At 34.3% G+C, this 23,501-nt stretch overlaps 3 protein-coding genes across 5 annotated transcripts; 2 read left to right on the top strand and 1 right to left on the bottom strand.

Annotated features, from left to right (window-relative positions):
• The first annotated feature begins 5 nt into the window (after nucleotides 1-5).
• On the top strand, nucleotides 6-2,079 carry LOC107416619 (oxygen-evolving enhancer protein 2, chloroplastic). Its single transcript, XM_016025132.4, has 4 exons — nucleotides 6-400; nucleotides 960-1,192; nucleotides 1,314-1,364; nucleotides 1,662-2,079. Exons 1-4 carry the CDS (start codon nucleotides 151-153, stop codon nucleotides 1,920-1,922), a joined length of 795 nt encoding a protein of 264 aa, XP_015880618.1. The 5' UTR covers nucleotides 6-150; the 3' UTR covers nucleotides 1,923-2,079.
• Nucleotides 2,080-3,157: 1,078 nt separating this feature from the next.
• Nucleotides 3,158-10,005, bottom strand: LOC107416627 (WD repeat-containing protein 26 homolog). 2 transcript variants are annotated; one of them, XM_016025142.4, is made up of 5 exons: nucleotides 9,846-10,005; nucleotides 6,472-7,358; nucleotides 5,447-5,548; nucleotides 4,153-4,782; nucleotides 3,158-3,538 (listed from the first exon to the last, which is right to left on the bottom strand). In XM_016025142.4, exons 2-5 carry the CDS (start codon nucleotides 7,258-7,260, stop codon nucleotides 3,323-3,325), a joined length of 1,737 nt encoding a protein of 578 aa, XP_015880628.1. In that variant the 5' UTR covers nucleotides 7,261-7,358; nucleotides 9,846-10,005; the 3' UTR covers nucleotides 3,158-3,322. The 2 variants fall into 2 exon arrangements, with proteins under 2 accessions (XP_015880628.1, XP_015880629.1); XM_016025143.4 differs by lacking the exon at nucleotides 9,846-10,005 and adding an exon at nucleotides 9,497-9,817.
• Nucleotides 10,006-11,254: 1,249 nt separating this feature from the next.
• On the top strand, nucleotides 11,255-20,873 carry LOC107416626 (DExH-box ATP-dependent RNA helicase DExH6). Of its 2 annotated transcripts, XM_016025141.4 has the most exons (14): nucleotides 11,255-11,582; nucleotides 12,095-12,185; nucleotides 12,358-12,661; nucleotides 12,772-12,846; nucleotides 13,070-13,114; nucleotides 14,441-14,531; nucleotides 14,627-14,685; nucleotides 15,316-15,468; nucleotides 16,479-16,531; nucleotides 16,819-16,852; nucleotides 16,983-17,072; nucleotides 17,158-18,162; nucleotides 18,956-20,086; nucleotides 20,211-20,873. In XM_016025141.4, the coding sequence occupies exons 1-14, from the start codon at nucleotides 11,477-11,479 to the stop codon at nucleotides 20,664-20,666; spliced, it is 3,693 nt and encodes a 1,230-aa protein (XP_015880627.3). In that variant the 5' UTR covers nucleotides 11,255-11,476; the 3' UTR covers nucleotides 20,667-20,873. The 2 variants fall into 2 exon arrangements, with proteins under 2 accessions (XP_015880627.3, XP_048328234.2); XM_048472277.2 differs by lacking the exon at nucleotides 15,316-15,468 and having other exon boundaries at nucleotides 11,257-11,582.
• The last annotated feature ends 2,628 nt before the right edge of the window (nucleotides 20,874-23,501 follow it).

Genomic DNA, 23,501 nt, shown 5'->3' with positions numbered 1-23,501 from the left:
TCCAACAGCATCCAGAAGACTCATTTTCTTTCTCTCTAACATATCTGAACCACAATTCTAACACAAGCCCATTTGTCCCACTTCACTTTAATACACAAACGAAGAACTTTCCAAAAGAAAGAGAGAGAGAGAGAGAGCAGCAAAAAAAAAATGGCCTCCACTGCTTGTTTTCTTCACCACCATGCACTGACTACAAGTGCTGCTAGATCTTCTTCTTCATCACAGCGCCAATTGGGTAACACCAAGCCCACCAATCAGCTTGTCTGCCGAGCTCAGAAACAGGCCGTTGAGGATACTGATGGCAGTGTTATCTCTCGTCGTTTGGCTCTCACTGTCCTCATTGGCTCTGCTGCTCTTGGCTCTAAGGTTTCTCCTGCTGATGCTGCTTATGGTGAAGCTGGTATTTCCATTTTTCTTTACCAAAAAATTCTTTAATCTCTAATATTTTGCTTTTTCTTCGTCTTTCACAATTCTCTGATCTATATGCTTTTGGGTTTTGTTTAGTCTTTGCATTCACACAATTGGGTTTTGCTTTTCCTTTGTCATTCACAATTCTTTGATGTCAAGCATTTGCTTTTGGGTTTTGATTAATCTTGTATCATTCACAATTCGGTATTTCTGATAACTATTTGAATCTTTGTTTTCTTTGTCTTTCTGTGTTGCTTCCCATTTTTTTAAACCGATCAAGCAATTTGAGCATAAGTTTCAAAGCAGATTAGTTGTTGATTTATTCAAAGCATGAAATGGCCCTCGACTGTATATTTTTATACAAGTCGAAGAAGAGTATGTGAAAAAGATAAAGAGTTGAACAAAAACAAATATGCTATGCTCTAAAGATGTATGGAAACATTCTTTTCACAGCTAGTATGAAAACTCTACTGAAATAGCACAACGCACCAAAATTGAGCTAGCTTTATCAAGATGTTTTTAAATAAGTTAAAAATCGTGGTTAACCGCAGCCAATGTATTTGGAAAGCCAAAGACAAACACGGACTTTTTGCCATACGATGGAGACGGCTTCAAGCTGTCCATTCCTTCAAAATGGAACCCAAGCAAAGAGAGGGAATTCCCAGGTCAAGTTCTTAGATACGAGGACAACTTCGACTCAAACAGCAATGTCTCTGTCATCATCATCCCTACCGACAAGAAATCCATCACTGACTATGGTTCCCCCGAAGATTTCCTCACCAATGTATGCATTATCTTCGCTCATACTTTGTTCCCCTTTCTTTCCGCGTAATGATCTTGTATACCTCATTGGATTTTCTTGATCAGCTAATAAAGTTTTGCTTCCAATATGGTCATTTTTTTAGGTGAACTTCTTGCTGGGAAAACAAGCCTACTCTGGCAAAACTGCTTCTGAGGTAAAACTACTCCTATATCTATGTTGTAGCTGTTTATATTACATTTATATTACCATAAGAAGGATGCTGCACTGCTGTAGATTGAACTAAATTTAAAATAGTTAAGTCCAATCCAGTATAGTCTTACAATCCTGAATGAGCCTTGCGGTCAAACCGGACTGCACTCATCGTGTCCCTTGGCAAAGTGTATGGTTCCAATGAAGGAAACAACAATAACAGGATTTTTTTTGTTTTTAGAAAGTATGAAATCATTGTTGTGCTGTGAATTCTTATAGAATTTGAGTTTTGTTGTGGCAGGGAGGTTTCGATCCAGATGCCGTGGCAACAGCGAACGTATTGGAAGCTTCAAGCGTAGTGATAGGTGGGAAACCCTATTACACCTTGTCTGTGTTGACAAGGACAGCTGATGGAGATGAAGGTGGGAAGCACCAATTGATCACTGCCGCAGTGAAAGACGGAAAGCTTTACATTTGCAAGGCGCAAGCCGGAGACAAGAGGTGGTTTAAGGGAGCACGGAAGTATGTTGAGAGCACTGCAAGTTCTTTTAGTGTTGCTTAAAAGAGAGTTTCATTATGTACTGAGTTTGTATATGTAAATCACCTTGCTCTCTAAGATCAATTCATGGTGTTTGTTTTGATTTCTGTAGACTGTTTTTTGTTTTAATTTTCCTGTCTCAAGAATTATATATATTACAGAGGGAATTGATTGGAGTAAATCTTGTTCATACTTAAAAATATCATGGTATTCTATTCAAGAAACCCCACAACACACACACACACACACAGAGACACAGAGAAAACTGTGTCTGTATTCACACGCACGCGCACACACACACACACCCCAAAAAAAAAAAAAAACAAAAAACAGTGTCTTTTGCACAACTCTCCGACTCTCTCATGCCCAAAGCACAAACATTTACACACTAATTTGCAGTTCAGAAGAAAATCCAGGAAAAGATCATTAAAAGGAGAGGACAACTTCGATTTCAATTTCTTTTGTGGTCGGGTTTGATATCCATAATTATGATTTGGATACCAACTTGTTCACCAAGTAATATGGCCGAATAATTACCAAAAAAATATAATTTAGCTAAATAAGTGTCATTTAATTGCCGTAGTATTGAGTTCCCTTAAAAGAATTTCATTTATTCGTATTTAATTTATATCGACTTTTCAGCCACTAAAATAAACACATTATTTTAAACAACTTAGTCCATGTAGTACCACCGTAATTCCAATTGATGCAAAAATTACATTCACACACATTGTCAAAAGATTAACAAAACCACTTTAGTTACTGGACAAAAATTATCTCTCACTATTTTTTTTTTCCTTTTTCTTTTTTCTTTTTTCTAATTCCATAATTGACAGTTTTTTGAATCCTTCAAGAGGTAAGTTTTAATTTACATTTACCCTGCCACTGAGTGTTTGGAATGAGCACATCAATTGGATAAAATTGTCTAACCAGTTTAGATTTTCGAATTTTTTATAAGAAAAAAATGATTTTGACTATTTTAACAGGTAAAAACTGGGGAAGAAGGAAAAACTAGAATGGAAAGGTTTTATATCCCGGAAAGGTCGAGAGCTATCCATCTTAACTCATGCCTTCCTAAAGGCACACCTACAGGACATATGCATCCTCGTGAAATACCATTATAATACTAATACCTAGTCTTAAAAGAACATCAGCCCCCCAATGTATCAAATGACCTAAGAGTAATGCAAGATAATTGGCCCAAAAAAAAAAAAAAAAAAAGTCAAAACGAAAACAAACCAAAAGAAAAACCCTCCAACTTTCAACTAAATACAGAAAAGTAGACTTATTATCAGAAACTTGCTGCATAATCCACATGCTTGTTTGATATGAATGTCTGATTGTGACAATGATAAGGTATTTACACAAAAGCAATGGTCAGATAAAGAAATTATAGCCAAAGATATGATTTTCCAAGTCTCTTTTTAAGTTCCCCCATTGCAGTAGTGGACACCATTGCTGTGTGCATCCTTGTGCTTCACATTTAGCTCCTTTAAGCCCCATATTCGAATGGTACGATCATCACTGGCTGAGGCTAACATGTGGGGGTTCGTTGGATTCCAACTAACACAATTAACAGCTCCTGAATGACCTGGTAATGCCTCTATGAGCTCCCCCGAGCCTCTATGCCACACGTAAACCTGCATATTGTCCCTTCTTTTCAACCTCTCAACAATTATATCTTACGGATGACCTAAGTGTTTCAGCCAACAACCAAGGCAGAAAAGAGATACCACAATATGGAAGACATATTTAATTTGTCTCTAGCTTTAATCGATAATGTGGTGAATCTAACAAGCCCTATAAACAACCTAAATAATTCTGGCATCTTAATGAGATTCCCTATTACAGAAAATTTTATAGAAAGCCCTTTTCACAGAGACACAATGAGAAAGTGAAACAGCAAGTCATGGAGTTCTCATCATTTGACAAAAAATTCATCATGGGTTAAAGGTCGTTAATCTGTGCCCTCAAGTTTGAAATAATTTCAAGCTACTCTCTGTAGAGAAACGTTTCATAACAAATCAATCTACAAGAAGAAAGTTTTGCCCCAAGTCTTAAAAAAAGAATATGCAAAATAAATTTAAAGCAAAAACAAATAGGAGTGCCTACATGCATGCATCTAATTCTCTTTTTCCTTTCAAGCCATCTAACCAGACACAAAAGTTGAATTTTTAAATCCACAAGGATGTAAAAACACACAATAATCATGTAGAAAATTTAAAAACTTGAAGAGTTGTACTAAATTCATTACCTGTGAATCTTCACTACCACTAGCAATAAAAGATTGATCAATGCCACCAAAACAAGATCGAATGACAAATCGGGTGCGCTTGTGACCTTTGTATTTGGCAATGAGCTTTATGTCACCTTGAATATTCCAAAGATGGATTTCTTGGTTCAGAAGATTAACCAACAAATACCTATTATCCCTTGACAACGAGAATGAAGTTATAGTTTGATCCTCTTCTATCAATCTCTCAACTTTAGCTTCCCTGTCAAGTAGCAAAATTGCAGTGTCTCTACAAATACTTATCACCTGCTTCCCATCACTTGTTATCTCCAAATCAGATATCTTTAGAGTTCTTTGCCCTTTCCAACACTCCAACTCCTTCCCATCTAATTCCCACATGCAGATACTCTTGTCATTGACGCCAGAGAATATCCATTTCCCATCAGGAGACCATCCACATGAGACAAAGCCAAGACCTGGTTTTTCATAAACATGGAGACACTCACCAGAAGAAACATCCCAACGCCTGACAGCATCCTCCACTCCACAGGTGAGGAGCTGCTGGTCATCAGGACTCCATGAAACAGAGGATACAGGTTTCACGTGACCATATAACCTATGTTTTAATCTCACTTCACCATTCACATCAACCTATAAAAAAATATAAATATATGTAAGAGCATAAAATTTCTTGAAATTACAAGCCAATAAAAATGATATATAATTAGAAATAATGCTAACTTTACAGGAATCCAAGTAGGCAAGCCAACCATTTAACTGTCTCTACATTCTCGAATAGAAATGGAACAATAAAAGACAAGTAATGTTAGACAGGATTCAAATATTCTCATCAACACCCCTCAATCTTCCCTAGTTGACCTCTACATGAGTACATGTGTCTTTTTTGGCCAAAACCTTCTACAAGCATGATAGTCTGTATGGATGAAGATTGTATTCCAATTATTTCCCAAAGTTTACTAGGGTTCACCTTTTACCGCTTGCATCATTAAAATAAGAAAAACAAAAACAATGAAGAGATAACTTTAAGTAGCAAAGGCATAATATATAAATGTCAAAACCAACAGTCAGTAAAAAAATAATTAGAGATCAATACAAAGCATTTTGTAAGTAAAAAAGGCTAAGATCTCTACCACTCCCTTTCAACAGCTAGCTCTTTAATTTCCTCAAAATGTATGGGCTAAAATTTATTCACTGATATCTTAAAGAGGACATTGGCAGCAAAGCATGTAGCAGCACTGGAAATGAGGCAGCAGAAAGACAACTGAAGAACAATTTCACATTTATTTCGAATTACCTCCCATATGATTGCCGATCGATCATTAGATGATGAAGCTAAGTACCTCCCATTATGTGAAAATTGCAGAAACCACACTTCATCTGTGTGTACTTGTAATATCTGTATGATCCGATGCAACAAGATTGATTAAGCAAAAGTCCAATAATATTTGAAAAATTAAATAGAAGTCCAATAATATTTGAAAACGTATGAAGAGTAATTGGAAGAAGCATGTATCCAGTTTAGCAAATACCATTTATTTGAAAATCAAAAGAATAAAAAGAGAGAACGTGGAAAAGAAACACCTCCTCCCCCCCCCTTCTCTCTATGAAATAAAAAATAAAAAATGAAAGCCTACAATTCTGCACAAAAAACCTAACATGTGAGTTCCCCCAACCAAAATTCTGGCCTCATTTCCGCATATGCACATTACTAACTATACCCATTACAGAACACACAGTACCACAATAAATAAGAATCGTACGGCAGAATGTCAGACTATATTACATTTTGTATAGAGCCCCAGTTAGAAAACAGATTACAAATTTAGTCATAAAATAATATCCTGAAGCTACCAACCACAAATATATCATAAAAAGCATGATTACCAGTTTGACAAGTGCCTTTGAGAAGTATACCCACAATGTAGTTAGATCTTAAATCGTCACTGGTCAAGATAGACTCCTTAGTTCATTTGATCATTTAAAGAAATTACTTTCTTTACATAAATCCATCCACCAACTCTAACCACTCATGGAAGGAATGAACATGCCCTGAACTACATATTTACTCCCCAAATGTACTAGTCATCAAATCATTTTAACAACTTTTAGGTACCAACAGATGTGGTAACAGTCTGCTAGCATAAATATTTTCTGAAGACAAAGATTTTACAGAAACAGAGGTACTTCAATTTTGAGAACTACTACCACGCAAAGCTTGACCAATAAAAAAAGACTTATTATGCAAACCATGCTGGACACCAAATAATCGAAGTTAACATGTATACAAGCTACAATCTTTAATCAAAAACCTTTTCTAACCTGCAATGTTCGAGAAGGAATCTGATCTCTCCCACACTGATGATCAGTATACAATGACATTTCCTCATTCAAAGAGTTGTGAAAAATGCAAGCATCTCGTTGCAAGACAAGGGCCTGTTCAACTAAATGTTCCAACCGTCTTTCAGGTATCATAACTGTTGGAGGAAGCAGTTCCTGCAATTCCTCCAGCAGCTTTGACCGAGGCTTGGCCCTTGCGATATGTTTACCAGGAGACCCAACAATTGAAGGAATAACCATGCACGCAGAAAGCCCACGGACTCTTTTAGCATTAATGTCAAGAGGAACAATCTCCTCCCTCAATGTCTTCAATGCACCTTTGTCATCCTTCCCATCCAAAAGTTCAAAAAACTTCTGCTCCAGTATCATAAAGGAGGCTGATTTAACCATGTTGTTATCCGGTAAACCAATTTTGTGCAATGTGGAAACGCTCTCATCCCAATTTCCATCAAGAATTTGCTGCATGAACAGATTTACAACAGAGGAGTGCAAAGGTATCCCTGACTCTTCCTCCAAACGAGCACCACTTTTCTTATAACCAAGTGAATACAAAGCCTTGGCAATTATTCGGACAAATTCTACCCTTTTAATAACTCCTTTTGAACCAACAACCTCTTCGTCCCCTTCAGATGGTAGGGGCCGAGCCATTAAGTCTCTTGAAGAGCCAGCCACAGGCTCTAAGGAAGATATACCGTTGGAAAGACCTCCCAGTTCTCTAGAAGATATTTTCAAGCGTTTTGAGGCTGGTTCTTCATCCTCTACACCTCCCATGAAATGTACACCTCAGCCCATATATAATTAGATGGGTAGAAAAACAACAATTAAGATTGTTTCAAAACTGTCTAAAGCAAACTATAACAAATGAATTCCTGCATAATATAGACAAAGATTAGATCATAAAGCTCTAGATTTTGTATGTAAGAGATAAAAGATGGTTTACATAAATATCAAAATATGATAAAATTTTAAGCAAACAAAAGCAAGACAAAAACTTTACTGCTAGATCAAATTTGTACTTTTTAAGTCTCTAAAGCAAAGCAAAAAGTGTTCTTACATTGTTGTCATAATCATAATTCTTAGAAAGAACAATTACTCTTCAATGATATTAGTTGCTTATGAACTATGATCATAAAACCAAAATATGCAACAAACCAAAACATTTTAGATACTGCATTAAAACCCAAAGTTTCACTATATTAATTCAGATGCAATGCAACCAATCCTACAGAACATATACAGATTTATACTAATTATTTATAAGCTTTAGCTAATATTGAAACTACTATTATTCTCTCAAATATATAAAGCAGAATTACTCCCACTTTCTTAGGCAGGAAACAAATCCTTCCGATACTTGGACTTTCATTCAACTTACGCTGTAATAATGACCTCAACAAGAATCTCAAATTATGTAATCACATTCATGTTCCTAGTTTCCATTGGAACAAAGTACCATTTGACTAAATCATATACAGACAATTCCAAATATTAGTAGCAGACTAGAAGTACAAATTTGAATGTGACAAATAAACTCTAGGTTTTTCCTGATAAGCAAATCTTTAATATATTACATAAAACTGAGGGTGGGAAACTCTCATTAGATGAAAACATAACAAAACAAAAAAGATAAAACACAAACTAGCATGCACCAAATAGACCCTTGCAAATAAGTTAAGCATAATTAATAGGTAATCATCGCCTTTTTTTTTTTTTTTTTCCCCTTCAAGTTGGATGTCCGAAAAGAAGCCCATAACTTGATTCACTCCAAAATCTAATGCTCAGGATTTCTTTCAATCAAATTACTTAAACAATTGCCAAAACTATACATCTCCTCAAAACCGTTTACTTTCACCAAAACCAATTAAGCAACCAACCAATAAAGAACAATAATATTTAGGACAGGTCCAGCAAATCCCAACAACTCCACAAAGTTTCCTTTACAAATTGATGGCAGCCTATGTAGCAGAATAATCCACCAATATCATAGCAAAATAATCCACTAATATTGTTCTCAGTTAGCTACATTCATGGAGGGGCAGTGTACTACAACTTCATTTGCCAGTGGAGTTCCAAAATCCATATCCAGTTTAATTTCTAAGCTGGTTAAAAATTGGGGTCATCATTTTTCAAAAAGCAAATAAAATAAGATGTACTTTTATCATATTAAACACTAATTTCACATTGCATAACAAAAATGCATTCTGATTAGCAATCATACGAGGACAGACACAAAACATAAATCTTCCTATTGACCAATTTCAGCATAAGCCAATCCATTGTGCACATCTCATTGAGAACAACCGCAAAATGGACTTCAAAATTTACTCATAATACATCATTGAAAAGGTCTTTAAATAACAGACAGATCTTTACGACCTTTATAAACTTTTTACAGTAAATGACTGGCATAGTACAAATACAGCACCTCAAAACATAACAGATTCAAAAAAAAAAATACTAATCTTTAAATTTTAAAACTATAAAAAATAAAACCATTTATACTAAGAATTCATAATTAAAATCACACATGTTATATAAAACATAATGTACATGATTTACCAAACAGTTAATATATATAAATATATATATTAATGACGTAAATATTTTAACACAACAAAAGAAAACCAACATCACTCCATCCTATAGAAAAGCAGAGAAGGGTTAAGCAAAAAGGGGAATAAACTGAAGATAATGATTTCAGCGAGAGCAATACAAAATCAACAAGTAATGAAGTAATTAACTAAAACCCACATCAGTAACAATCAACAAGAGGGAGAATCCTGCTACACCAAGCAATCAAAACTGAAGAAAACATAAATCTGGACCAACTATCTTTGAGAAATATATTAATACATAAAAAGAAGCTATAAATTAAACACCAAACTAAAACCCCAACAAAAAGAATGTTCAAGAAATGATTAAAAAAAAATAATATTAACACAAAAATTTCAAAATTAGACCAAGTTTCAGTAACAATTAGGCAACAGAAATGAAAAATCTGGAATACCCAAGAAGCGATTTTGGCTTTGGGGAACCGATTCCGATCAAAAGAAAAACCCAACACAAAAGTCGATTGAGAATCCGATAATCAACAATGGGGAACATCATGAAAAGGAGACTAAAGCACCCAAAACAAGAGGCTTTCTTTTTCCCATTTGTCGGCACATAAGTTTATAGGTGGGCAAGCATCAAGATTAGGTGATGAAATGAAAACAAAATAAAAATAAAAAACAAACAAATAAATAAAACTGTGAAAATCAAATAAAAAAAGAAAATAAATAAATTATGAATTTGATATTAGGTTAAACAACTATTGCCGATTGGTATCCTGGAAAATGAAGACTAGAATTTGGTACCTTTCTGGGCACAACACACTGAGTTCTCTTTGCGTGGAGGAAACTAATTCAATGGGGTTATGTAGACACAGAGAGAGAGAGCTGAAGGAGAGATGGGTTTTTTCTCACTTCAACTTGTACTGCAACTTCATTTTGGGCTTGCCTCTTCTTGGGCTTTAGACACCCATTAGGTTTTTTTTTTTTTTTTTTCTTCTATTTTTATTTATTTTGTTTATTTAATTTGATAAAGCATTGTCACCGCCGGGATTGAAAAGCCGTCGGCAAGATTACTTGTTGGACTAGATTTTTGTTTTTAATGTTAGACCGTATTTTAGCTAGTTGATCCCAAAAACACATTTTGCGTGATAATCGATAATTTGTACTCTTCATGCTTTTTTAATGTCACACTCATTCATCTCCTTCAATTTTTGTCACAATGTAAGAGTTCTAATTTCACTTGAAGATAGTAAAATTGACATTTCAACTTCTTAAACTTAAAAACATATCATTCTAGAATAATATATATATATAGATAATATAAAAGTTGTGAGAACTTGATAAGAGAGATGCTAATTTTGTTTATTGAATTTTGAATATCAATGTAATGTTGTTTTATCAAATCAATATTTAGATTATATAATTTTATCAATCATTAATTGATTGCAATAACAAAACATTTGTTATAAGTTAGGTTTGAAGTTTAGATTTTTTTATTAATTACTTATTCTTTAATGTTATTCTCCAAAATGCATGGATTTTAAAGTTCAATTTATATTTTTTTTATACAATTTGTTCCATAAACAAAATTTTTTAATGATTTAAAATAAATATTGAATTTGTCCCAAATAATGTTATTTTGCTTTCAAACAGGGTTTAAAATAATTTGTAACTTTAAAAAAAAAAATTCTCACTATATTGCCTTCAAAGGAATTCAAAAAGTGAAATTTCTCACTATAGTGCCTTCAAAGGATTTTTATTTTTTATTTTTTCCTTACATGATCTTACATATATATAATATAGTATCATGAATTACATATAAATTGAACATTCAATGATTGTTTTATAAAGATTATTTAAGACAATCTAAATAATAATAAAATCATTCCTCTCAAATTTATAAAAAAATAATTATTTTATAAGATTTACTTATTTATTTTTACTTTAATAATTTAAAATAACCCCAAATGACATGTATACAAATACATAAATATGAATCAAGAACAAAAGCCCTAATATGGTATATACTATGATTTATACAACAAATAGAAAGCGAGACTAGTGTATTCAAAAAAAAAAAAAAAAAAAAGAGAGCGAGACTAGTGGGCCTATTTACAGCAAAGACATTTATAAATGAGCATGCAAGAAAATAAAAGGAGGCCCAATTTGCAACGTTAACTAAAACAATATAGAACAGTTGTGCACGTCAAAAGGCAATAGGACCGCACACAACACAAACACAAACACAAACACAAAGTAGAAGCAAGAAGAAAGCTTTTAAAAGCAAAGAGAGAGAGAGAGTGGTACCACAGGTCCTCTCTGTGCTTCATATATTTTGGCGGAAGCTTCAGAGACTATTTTGGGCTCACAAAGAGGGATTAAGTGGAGGAAACAGAGTTCAACCAACCAAACAAAACGCAGAGAGAAAGCGAAAAATGGCAAAGAAAAAGCAGAAGTACCCTAAGGTCCCTAAAATTTCCGAAGACACGAGGATCCGCATAACCCAGATGCTGGAAAAGTTCCGTGAGTCCAGTGATGAAGGTAACCACTTTTTTAAGTAAATGCTCTGAGTGGATTGCATGATTTCATCTTCTGGTTATTGGGGATTTTTTTTGGTTTTTTGATTTTCTTGCTATATTTTATATACTATTGTATTTTTGAAAAAAAAAAATTTTGGAAGCCAACTGCGTAACTGATTCAATTGCATACAACTTTGTTGGAAAGTGTCATTCTAGATTGGTAAAACCCTAAAGTTGTTTGTTTTTTGGCTAAAATTTAATGGGATTAGTTTGGTTTGGTTGTTAGTATAGGAATACAAAGAAGTAGGTTTTTTTTTTTTTTTTTTTTTTTTGGCATAATGGTAGTTCTGACTTGCTTTTTTTCATTGTTTTGACCTTTTGGGTTGAATGCTTTTTTACTTGTAGTATTTTTGTAGTTGCTTAGCTGTAATGTTGTAAATATTAGACAGATTCGGTTTTTTTTTTTTTTTTTCAATTTTGTTCCTTCTTCTTCTTTAACGAAACTTGTATATTAATATGTGAATTTGCATGCAGTGTTCGCATTTGAGCCCAACCTATCAAAACGTGATCGTGCTGCTGTGCATTTACTTTGTAGAAAAATGGGTATGAAATCAAAGAGTACAGGGTGAGTGCTGGTTGTTGGGGCTTTATATGAGTTTGTTTATGTTATATTTGAACTTGCATAATCCTAGATGCTGATTCTGTTTTTGTACCTTTAATAAGAAAAACCTTATGGATGCTTTGGTTTAGTTATGCTTTCTGAATTATTGCTTATTGTGAGTGTTAATTTTATATAGGGGTTCAAAGCAAAGGCATGTAAGAGTCTACAAAGTTAGAAAGAAGGTCACGGAGTCGCAAAATCTCTATAATCTCTCTTTTTCTGATGAGGCAAAAGAGGTATTACGGAATTTATTTACGCATTACCCGCCTGATGATGGAGAAGAGGGCAAAGAAATGGATGGAAAAAATGGTGAAAAGGTTTATGATTTATACCAGAAGAGAGATGGTATGTTCTGTAAGCCCTTAATGAGCAAGGCAGAAATTGCAAAGAAATTGGAATCACTTGCTTCTAGAATGGAGAACGTTTTATATTTGAGACAGGTTTATAAATTATTAGATTATGTTCCTTTAGTTTTGTTACTAAACAGTTTTTTGATAAAAGCTTTTGAGTACTCAGGATGAAGGTTTCTTTGCTTTCATGCATCATGCAGATTAATGAAGTAAGGTCTAAGCTTCCAATTGCGTCCTTTAGGGATGTGATTACATCAACAGTTGAATCTCACCAGGTCATTTGTTCTTACTTGAAATTTTTATCTACTCAATTCTCATATGATTATGCATCATTTATTATTTATGTTCATGAATATAAGTTAGATATATCGTTATATCAGCATGGAGAGTTTGGTATGGTTATCATAAAACTTTGGATGTACTTATTTATGCCGTGATTGGGTGAACAGATTTACAGCATAGTACATGTGACTAATTGATGTTCTGCTTTCTAATCAGGTAGTACTTGTATCTGGTGAGACTGGATGCGGAAAGACCACGCAGGTTATCATCTATTTTTTCATTGGTTCTCCTTATGCTATATTTTTTTTAAAGCTTGTATAAAAATGTACAAAATGGCTTCTTCTTTTTTTTCTTTTTCTCTAATTATTCATCCAATTAGTCCATTCAAGCAGTATTTTATTTATCTGAAATTTTCTGTTAAATGTTTAATTATTGTAGACACTATTTGTTTGTTTATTTGAATAGTATAGGTAGTAAATACGTCCAGCTGTCCAAATTAAAAATAAGTAAAGTTTAATAATTATTGAATGATGAAATTGTTAAGATGAAACAATTTCATCTAGACTAACCTTTTTACTTTTACTACTTAACACTACTTCTGGAGTTGTTGCCTATTTGTTTTTGTTTTTGAAGTCTTAATACAAGTTATAATAAGTTAATAAGACACTTTGACATTGTTTGTTTTTATGAATTATGGATTAATTTGAAATATTTTATCTGAATGAAAAAGCTAAAACTTCTGACTTCTATCTGAGTAGGTGAATGTCTTACTCCCTTTTCTAAATTTGTTTGCTTAAAATTTTCTTTCGTTCCTCTCTCATACAAAAGAAAACCCTAATGAACCCTCCCTCTCGTGCTCTCTTTTTGCCAATTCTTCTTCTTTTTTCCTCTCTTCATTTCTTATTTTCAAACCATGTTATCTCAATGAATTTTTTAAGAAAAAAGACGTGGTTATGGAAAATAGGATTCCAAACTGTTGGCACACAACGTATTAGAATTTTTATTTAAAAAATCCTTTTACATGAGTGAAATGTTGCCATGAAGAAGACAATGGAAAAAAGAAGCCTTTCTTCCTCTAGTTAGGTAAAAGTTAAGATCCTATAATTGGAAGCAAAACTTACTCTCTCTTTCTATCTCTCCATCTATGTAATGTATATATGTATTCTAAAAGATATTATGTGCATATTGAAAGTATATTCCTGCATGGAAATGCCCAGACATGACATTATATTTATATGTTATAGTTTGTACAAGGGGTGGGGTAAACAGATGAATGCATGTAAGATAAGAAGAGCTGTTTATTGTATATACTACCTTATATATATGAGTCCCTTCATTTTGGTACCAACATTTTTGAAAATTTGATTAACTTTGTAGTGGTACTACTGCTTATTGTTATAAGCTTATGATGCTGCTACGCTAGCACTTGTTAGTCTTTCATCGGGGAAAGTTCAACAAGCTTTTCACTTTCTTGATTTTAGCTTAGTGCTTTCAATTAATTTGATTGCAGGCTAATCATTTAATAAAATTTTAAGCAACTTCTACTGCCATTTATTGTTGACATGTGCTGTTTTGAATATGATTCAGGTCCCACAATATCTTTTGGACTATATGTGGGGTAAGGGTAAGGCATGTAAGATAGTGTGTACACAACCTCGACGTATCTCAGCCTTATCAGGTTTCTACTCTTTTTTATGCTTGATAACTTCTTTGTTTTATGGGTTAATCATTTCTTATTTGCAAAGTTTTTAATTTCTGCACTCTTGTGCCTAGTTGCTGAGAGGATCTCTAATGAAAGAGGACAGGACGTTGGAGATGATGTTGGATACAAGGTAATAATAGGCTAGTTTGGCCTCTTCTAAGTTTTATACAGTAAACCATAAAATGAGTTGGTTGGACGTCATTAGTTGAAAATAATTATTTAATAAACAGCCTTGTAGATTTCAATTAACCTTTGACAAATCTGATATATGGTAAGGAACTTAAAACTATTACAAATCAGAATCAGAAAAATCCATTTAATCACGGTATAATATAAAGTATGTTTCAGTTATGCTTATTGCTTGTGTTAGTGTTGGGCATTTTACTGTTCTCTTCCTTTTCAGATGATTCTGGTTTGTTTGATTCTTTGGAAATGTAACTTCTGTGATTGATGACACAGAAAAAAAAACTAAAGGGATATTTTAATCCTCGCCAATGTGATCTTGTTGCTCCATAGTCTTTATGCTGGTTGCTAGAGCTTTATTTAGTGGTGAAAGATGGAAATCCATAATATAATTGATATGTGCCTACGTCAGTATGAAGTACTAAAGCTGGGGCTAGATAACTGAGATCTGAATGGTCAACAATACTAATTGCCATCCATTGTGAATTTGCAAACAAAGTTTGCTGACGGTGAAATTGCCTATATATTCTAAATATACTACTCACTATTATTAACTTGCATGTTTTTTAAATGCTAGATACGGTTGGAGAGTAAAGGTGGGAGACACTCGTCAATTGTGTTCTGCACAAATGGGGTTCTGTTGAGGGTGCTAATTGCTAAGGGTGCCAAGGCAGAAGTATCCAAGAAACATAAAAAACTTGATCTTTTTGACATGACTCACATTATAGTGGTACTATTTCTTAACATCTTAAACGGTGCAGTGGTGTTGTTGTTGACTCAGCATATATGGCTTTGGTCTTTTATGCATTAGTTTAAGAAACTATGCCATTGCTTTATTTTGTTTTATTATTTCCCTAATATGGCTGTTACTTAAAACAAGTGTTTTAAGGAATGATTCTGAGTATATAGCTTGGAGAGCAAAAGAGATGGGGAGTTTTTGGAATTGTAATCTCAGTTGAGAATTTTAAGTGAAAACTCTTTGGGAGAATTGGATTGTTAATCCATTCATCCTCTGGATTTTCCTCCAGGACCTTTTGGATCTTCCTACATCATTGAATTTTTCAATATTTTCCAAGGTCCGTGAAGAAGTCACTTATTGATTATATGGCGGAAAAAAGCAACATTGTGTAGTCCATTATGAGACAAGCTAACTGGATCATAATTTATCTGTAACTAACTTAAGCCTACCACCATCACCTGTTGTCCTTTCAAGTATTCTAGCATATATATAGAGTACATAACTGAAAGTAGTTTTGGCATCTTTTTGTCTGAACCTGAAACTTTTGCTGAGATAACTAAAATAAGTGGCTTTTCAAATATCAAAGAAAAGGTTAAAGAAGTGACTTCAATAACTGGCCGACATTAAATTGGACTCATGAGAAACGCATGACATTCTGGGGAAAAAAAACATTTTATTTTAGAAGGATTTATTTTATTTATTTATTATTATTATTATTTTTTTTTTTTCGGGGTGGAGTTGGGGTTTTTGGGCGTGGGTGGTCATTGGGTGGGTTGATTACGATTAATGAGGTAACTAAGTATTTTCTGATGACCATAATCTATAATGTCTTGTACCCTTAAAAGTTTATGTAAATGATTAGATAATTGTATTCCAAATACTACTTTATCTTTATTACATAATTGTATACCCTTTATTTGCATTTTTTTTGTAATTACTTTAATAGTGTACTTCTTATTCGTACTGTACCTTTGGTTATGAATAATGGTTCCCTTTTGTAGGATGAGATTCATGAAAGGGATCGTTTCTCTGATTTCATGCTTGCAATTTTAAGGTATGTTCTACTTTAGAACTGATCTATAATTGTCAAATTGCTTGGGTACTTGCTTTAATTAAAGTGGCTATGTACTAGGTTAGGGCATGTTTAGGAGCATGTATTGGAATTTCTTAACTGTGGAGAAAGCTAATTATGAGGATTAGTTTTCAGTATCAAATTGAGAAATGCACTTTTCTTTAAGCAGGGAGTTGCTTTCTATTTACAATGCACACTGATGTAATCACAGAAAATAATATGAACTTTTGTGACTAATTTTCTCTAATTTTTTTGCAACTAATTTGCAGAGACATGCTTCCTTCATATCCTCATCTACGTCTGGTTGGTTTGATACTCTACATGCTGTTTGTATTATGATTTGGAATATTAATTTCATTTTTGGGCTTCCAGTCTATCTGTTTTGATATATGCTATGAGATGTGTCCTTATCATATGATATATACTTCAACAGATACTAATGAGTGCAACTCTTGATGCTGAGCGGTTTTCACAATATTTTGGTGGCTGCCCTATTATCCGTGTCCCTGGGTTCACTTATCCTGTAATGACTTTAAAAACGCATTTTTTTAAACTTGTTTGAACTATGTTGAAATCCCATTCTAATATCCCAATAATTCTTTTTTCAGGTCAAAACTTTCTATTTGGAGGATGTACTTTCTATCCTTAGATCACCAGAAAATAATCACCTTAGTAATACTATGTTATCTGTTCCAAGTGAAGAATCTAAGTTAACAGAGGAAGATAAACTTGCTTTAGATGAAGCTATTGATTTGGCATGGTCAAATGATGAGTTTGATCCTCTTCTAGAATTGGTTTCGTCTGAGGGAACACCAGAAGTATTTAATTACCAGCATTCATCATCTGGACTTACAGCATTAATGGTGTTTGCTCGGAAGGGCAGAGTTGGAGATGTTTGCATGCTTCTATCTTTTGGTGCAGACTGCCAGTTGCGGGCCAAGGATGGGACAACTGCAATGGAGGGGGCTGAACGGGATGGCCAGCTAGAAACTGCTGAAATATTGAAAAGACATATGGAAATTCACTTTTCTAACTCCATGGAAGAACAAAAGTTACTTGATAAATATTTTGCAGAGATCAATCCTGAATTCATTGATGATGTTCTTATAGAGCAGTTATTAGCGAAAATATGTACTGATTCGGAAGATGGAGCTATCCTTGTTTTCCTCCCAGGGTGGGATGATATACATAAAATTCGTGAGAGATTACTTATGAACCCACTTTTTAACAATACATCCAAATTTGTCATAATATCGCTTCATTCTAAGGTTCCATCAGCAGAGCAAAAGAAGGCTTTCAAGCAGCCACCTCATGGCTGCCGCAAAATTGTTCTTTCTACCAACATTGCAGAAACTGCTGTTACTATTGATGATGTTGTTTATGTTATAGACACTGGTCGAATGAAAGAAAAAAGCTATGATCCTTATAATAATGTATCAACTCTTCAATCTTCTTGGGTCTCAAAGGCTAGTGCCAAGCAGCGAGAGGGACGTGCAGGTCGCTGTCAGCCTGGAATTTGTTATCATCTTTATTCCAAACTTCGAGCTGCCTCTTTTCCAGAATTTCAAGTTCCTGAAATTAAGAGGATGCCTATTGAGGAACTTTGTCTGCAGGTACTCTTTTCCTCACTATGCCTGAGCGTAAATAACCAAGACTGCTGGACCTTGGAATAGATTAAGTAATCTACTCTGTGTAATGTAATTTCTGACCTAGATTCTGATGAAATGCAGCTCTTTGACCCCCCTTCTGCTGAGCCTATAAATAGATGTGACTTTGCTTTGATGGAAAGAGAAAAGAAGGAAAGTAGCACAAAGATTTTAGGAATTTAACATCATAACTTTTAGTGTGAAAATTTGTCATCCAAAAACAATAAAGCAATTGTTAACGGTTGCACAACAACATGTTTAAATGATATTATTATCTTTTAAGCTGAAGAATGACGTGGCCAATTTTTGACTATGAATGATGGATAATAAACTGTTACAAATGCATGTCTTGTGCAAAGGAGGAAAAAAACAGCTGTTCTTCAACTGCTTAATTATGGAATTTTGTTTGCAAGGATAATATAGTTATTAAAAATTATGGTTATTGAAAACTAAATAGTTTGTCATTTTTCGTACTTTTACATAGTTTAGGGGTTATTCATAAGGTTAGGTGGTCAATTGTAACTAGTTATTTGTTTAAGGGAGTTTTATGTATTTTTCCCTTAAATAAAACATCCCAAGTGTGTTATTTATAAATATTGTCTCTAGTAGATTCTCAACTCCAAGCACACTTCTTAGAAACCTTTGAATTTTCTTGCTTGATGAACTTTGGAGAGTAAGATAGCATCTGCAGTATTGTGTGTAAAAGTAGTAACTTTTCTGATGTATTAGTCTGCTGCTTGATGGTGTTTCACATTGACAGGTGAAGTTAGTTGATCCAGATTGCAAGATAGAAGATTTCTTGCAGAAGACAATGGATCCACCAGTTTTTGAGTCTATTCGAAATGCAGTTGTTGTTCTTCAAGATATTGGGGCTTTGTCTCTTGATGAAAAACTTACAGAACTTGGGGAGAAGCTGGGTTCCCTGCCTGTTCATCCATTAACGAGCAAAATGCTTTTCTTTGCCATATTAGTGAATTGCCTTGATCCTGCATTGACTCTGGCATGTGCTGCTGACTACAGAGATCCATTTACTCTTCCCATGTTGCCTAATGAAAGGAAAAAGGCAGCTGCCGCTAAATCAGAGCTTGCTTTATTGTTTGGTGGGCACAGTGATCAGCTAGCAGTTATAGCTGCATTTGAGTGCTGGAAGAATGCAAAGGAAAGGGGCCAAGAGGCACGTTTTTGTTCTCAGTATTTTGTCTCTTCTAGTACCATGCATATGTTGTCTGGTATGCGAAAGCAGCTCCAGACGGAACTCATACGTCTTGGATTTATTTCTGGGGATGTTTCCAGTTATAGTTTGAATGCAAGTGATTCGGGTATACTCCATGCAGTCCTAGTAGCTGGTTTATACCCAATGGTTGGGAGGTTGCTTTTACCTAACAAATATATGAAACGTCTTGTTATAGAGACTGATAGTGGTGATAAAGTTCGTTTGCACCATCAATCCACTATTTCTAAGTTGCCGTTCAATAAAACTGATTCTCATGCTTTAGTTGTATTTGATGAGATTACACGTGGAGATGGGGGTATGAACATCAGGAACTGTACACTTATTGGGCCACTCCCATTATTATTGTTTTCAACAGAAATTGCTGTTGCCCCAACTACAAATGGTGATGATGATAATGAAGATTACAACAACGATGACAATGATGATGATGATGATGATGATGATGGAAGTGATGATAACAATGAAGATGGAAGTGATGAAGATGCAATGGACATGGATAATAAGTCAGCTGAAAAACATCAGGAGAAGATTATGTCATCTCCTGATAATACAGTTGTAGTAATTGTGGATAGGTGGCTTCGTTTTGGGTCAACCGCACTAGATGTTGCTCAGATTTATTGCTTGAGAGAGCGATTAGCCGCAGCAATCTTGTTCAAAGTACTTTCATCATTCTTTTGCTAGCTACTTCAGCATTGTAGTTTGCACTAATGCAAATTTGACATTTTTTGTTTACTAAAACCTTATGGTTTCATCGTCTGTTTTTATGTTTGATGTCTTGCAGGTAACACATCCAACGGAAGCTCTGCCTCCACTTCTTGCGGCCTCCGCATACGCTATAGCCCTTATTCTATCTTATGACGGTATGTCTGGGATGTATTTGCCCTCGGAATCTTTGGATTCTAAGATGTCAAAGAAAGATAATGAGATTGACAAGTCCGAAGGAGTAAGGGCTAGTCCTCATCAGAGTTCAATGGCCTACCTCAGCTCACTTCTGCACCGTGGAAAATACCAAAACACTGTTCCTCATCACGTCACAACTAGAAGCCAAAGCCAAGCAATATGGAAGGACCCATTGAGTTACAATGGTCAGGTTTCGGTTAATCAAGCCTATGTTAACACACATGGGATGCCTCTATCAGGAAACTTGAGTTTTGGAGGGCATGGAAGGGGTTCTAATGGACGATTTGTTCCTGGAGACTCACATAAGCGGTTGCGAGGAAATGGTGCTGGGCAATGATGATCCTTCATTATGCAGAAGTTTTTGTTGTACCATTAGATTAATGACAAGAGGTTATGATTAAAAAAAGAAAAAAAAAATTGATATAGAAAAAGAGAAAAAGAAGAAAAGAAGGTCCGAGGAATGTGGTTTTGTTGTTAAACAAACTTTTTTTGAAATGGAATGCGATACCCTCCACGCATAAAGTTTTGAACTTCTGCAAGACAACTGTAATTGTTCATCTTTATCTTTGTTGCCCTACTGTCTAAAATGCAATATTTGCTTCACAAAAGGAAAAGGATTAGAAGAGATTAAACAATTGTTTATCCCATTTCTATCATATAACATGCCTATGATTTAACAGGTCAGGGCAACAATGTGTAAAGGGAGAAAAACATAAAATATTTATGGGTTAAATGGTATAGATTCTACAAAATATTTATTTATTGAATCACTGATAATAAATGGTTTATTATATCATATCATCATCATCTATATAGTATAATGGTTGTATGTAAATTTTGTCCAAGTAAATGGCATTTGTGTTTTAAGTGGCCATGAGGCATCAAAACACAACTCAATTAGAAATCCACATCCCACGTTACATCCATGGCATTCTAAAGCTGCTGGACTTACCCATATTCCTCCCTATATGCTTGACATCCATATTTGATAATATAACCAAGTGAATCCCCACTTTTAATTATCAAAAAAATAAAGATAAGTAAAATAAAACAAAAGGTGAATCTCCATCCTTGGAAGCTTTGCCATTACTTTAATCAAACAAATCAGAAAACAAACAATCAGATTCACAAAGAAGAAACGCCTCAGTACTTTGGTCATAAAACCTTTTGCAGGAAGAGACTTTCGAAGCCTTATCATATTCAAGAAATTTTATCTACAATGTCAATGTCAATGTCAAACCATTTACCAATTTTTTTTTTTTAATAAAAAAAATGTCAATCTGAAGCCATTTATTAAAAATAAAAACCAAAAAAAATGTCAATGTCAAACCTCATGAAATTTTATCCTTTAAAATTTTCACTATTTTTCTTGTTCACTATCTAATTTCTAAACATAATACATAACTATCAAATTTAAATCACTTTACATCATATCAACTTAATGATTTTATCTATGTCAAAATAATAACAATAATTATTATTATAGAATGATCTATTTAGAAATCAAAATCAATTATACATTTTTTTTCAAAAAAAAAAAAAATTTCGGTAGAATTGTTAATTAAGGAAAAAGGGAAAAAGAAAGTTCACCCATTGATGATCTTAATGATTTATAAAATAAAAATAAAAATAAAAATAAAAAGTTGTTGTAAGGAAACAAAAATCTTATCTCAAACCCAAACAAAACACAGAGACCGAAAATGAATAAAAACCGAAAGCTTTTGAAGAACCACCAAAAAATAAAAAAAAAAGGAAAAAAATGGAAAAAGTGATAATAGCCATGAAAGGCCATCCAGGGACAGGCAAAAGCACAGTGGCGGAGTCCATATCCAAAGCTCTCAAACTCCCTCTTTTAGACAAAGACGACGTTCGCGATTCCACTCTCTCTCTCCAACGCTCTCTCCTCCTCCTCACCTCCTCACCCGACGCTGCCTCTTCCCTCCTCAACGACCTATCCTATCTCGCCATCTGGCAGATCGCCTCCACTCAGCTCCGTCTCGGTCTCAGCCTCGTCATCGACTCGCCGCTCTCTCGCCCTGCCCACCTCGACCGCCTCGTCCAGTTGGCTTCCACTTATGGCGCCCGCCTTCTCATCGTCGAATGCAAGCCCAGCGACGAGGCCGAGTGGCGTCGGCGGCTTGAGTCTCGAGGAAGCCCAAGCCCAAGCCAAGCCGCTGAAAATGAAACCGGCTCCGGCTGGCATAAACCATCCACGTGGCGTGATATGGAGAGGCTGCTTGAAGGGTACGGTGGGTGTACGGAGTACGATGTGGGTGGTGTACCTAAGATGGTGGTGGATACGACGGCCGATGTTAGTTTTGAGGAGCTCGTTTCTGGTGTGGTCGAGTTCATTCTATCGCATTGTGCTCTTTCATCATGAATGCCCTCATCATCATCAAGTATCTTTTTCATGAATATTGGGCCCCACAAGGGGGAGGGAAAAAAAAAAAAAAAAAAAAAGACAAAAAGACAAAAAAGTTTTGTGTACGCTTGTAAATTGTAATCTTCCTTTTGGTTTTTTATTTTTGTTTTTTATTTTTTATTTTTTCCCTATCAATTAGTTTTATCTTTTTCTAGGATAACAAAAAATAAAATAAAATAAAATAAAAAATTGCAGGTACGTGTACATCCAAATCACCCACAAGAGATGGTTATTCAAAGTCAATCATATAAAATAATATGTACGTTATTTGCCTACTAACCATATTAATCCTATAGGCGAATATGACAGCTCAGTTGGTAACAGCAATTTCATTTAGGTTTTTTACGCTAGATTCGAGTCTATCAAATAGCAGAAGGTGTCTCAAGGCATGTAATAAAAATAAAAATAAAAACCATATCAATCCTATGAATAATGCATCAATACTCTTTTTTTAATAAAAATTATATTTAAAACAAATTTGTTCAAGTTGTCATCAAAAGGAAAAAAAAAAAAATTACAGTAATTTTCTAGAACATTGTATTTTCCACTAAAATGCATAGGAGTATTGCATATTTTAAAAATGAAAGGAACTTTTAATCTAACCGTAAAAGGATGATTAATTGAGAACAATATATGAAAATGTTGTTGAACATAAAAACACATTTTTCCATAAAATTTTTATTTATCCACAAATCTGATAAACCCTGAATAGCATCCTTATTATTTCTTCTGTTCTTAAATTAAAGAAAT

The sequence above is a fragment of the Ziziphus jujuba genome, chromosome 4 (genome assembly GCF_031755915.1).
Source record: "Ziziphus jujuba cultivar Dongzao chromosome 4, ASM3175591v1".
NCBI lineage: Eukaryota > Viridiplantae > Streptophyta > Magnoliopsida > Rosales > Rhamnaceae > Ziziphus > Ziziphus jujuba.
The sequence above is the reverse complement of the archived record's forward strand: the minus strand, read 5'-3'. Positions and strand labels throughout refer to the sequence as shown.

What these genes read in the sequence shown, in the direction of transcription:
- LOC107416619 (XM_016025132.4), top strand. Translation starts at nt 151, where the DNA reads ATGGCCTCCACTGCTTGTTTTCTTCACCACCATGCACTGACTACAAGT. An exon ending in TGCTGCTTATGGTGAAGCTG is followed by an intron (nt 401 to 959) that starts GTATTTCCATTT and finishes GGTTAACCGCAG; the next exon opens with CCAATGTATTTGGAAAGCCA. An exon ending in CCGAAGATTTCCTCACCAAT is followed by an intron (nt 1,193 to 1,313) that starts GTATGCATTATC and finishes TCATTTTTTTAG; the next exon opens with GTGAACTTCTTGCTGGGAAA.
- LOC107416627 (XM_016025142.4), bottom strand. Translation starts at nt 7,260, where the DNA reads ATGGGAGGTGTAGAGGATGAAGAACCAGCCTCAAAACGCTTGAAAATA. An exon ending in TTCCTTCTCGAACATTGCAG is followed by an intron (nt 5,549 to 6,471) that starts GTTAGAAAAGGT and finishes CGGATCATACAG; the next exon opens with ATATTACAAGTACACACAGA. An exon ending in GATCGGCAATCATATGGGAG is followed by an intron (nt 4,783 to 5,446) that starts GTAATTCGAAAT and finishes ATTTTTTTATAG; the next exon opens with GTTGATGTGAATGGTGAAGT.
- LOC107416626 (XM_016025141.4), top strand. Translation starts at nt 11,477, where the DNA reads ATGGCAAAGAAAAAGCAGAAGTACCCTAAGGTCCCTAAAATTTCCGAA. An exon ending in GATGCGGAAAGACCACGCAG is followed by an intron (nt 13,115 to 14,440) that starts GTTATCATCTAT and finishes AATATGATTCAG; the next exon opens with GTCCCACAATATCTTTTGGA. An exon ending in TTGAGGAACTTTGTCTGCAG is followed by an intron (nt 18,163 to 18,955) that starts GTACTCTTTTCC and finishes TCACATTGACAG; the next exon opens with GTGAAGTTAGTTGATCCAGA.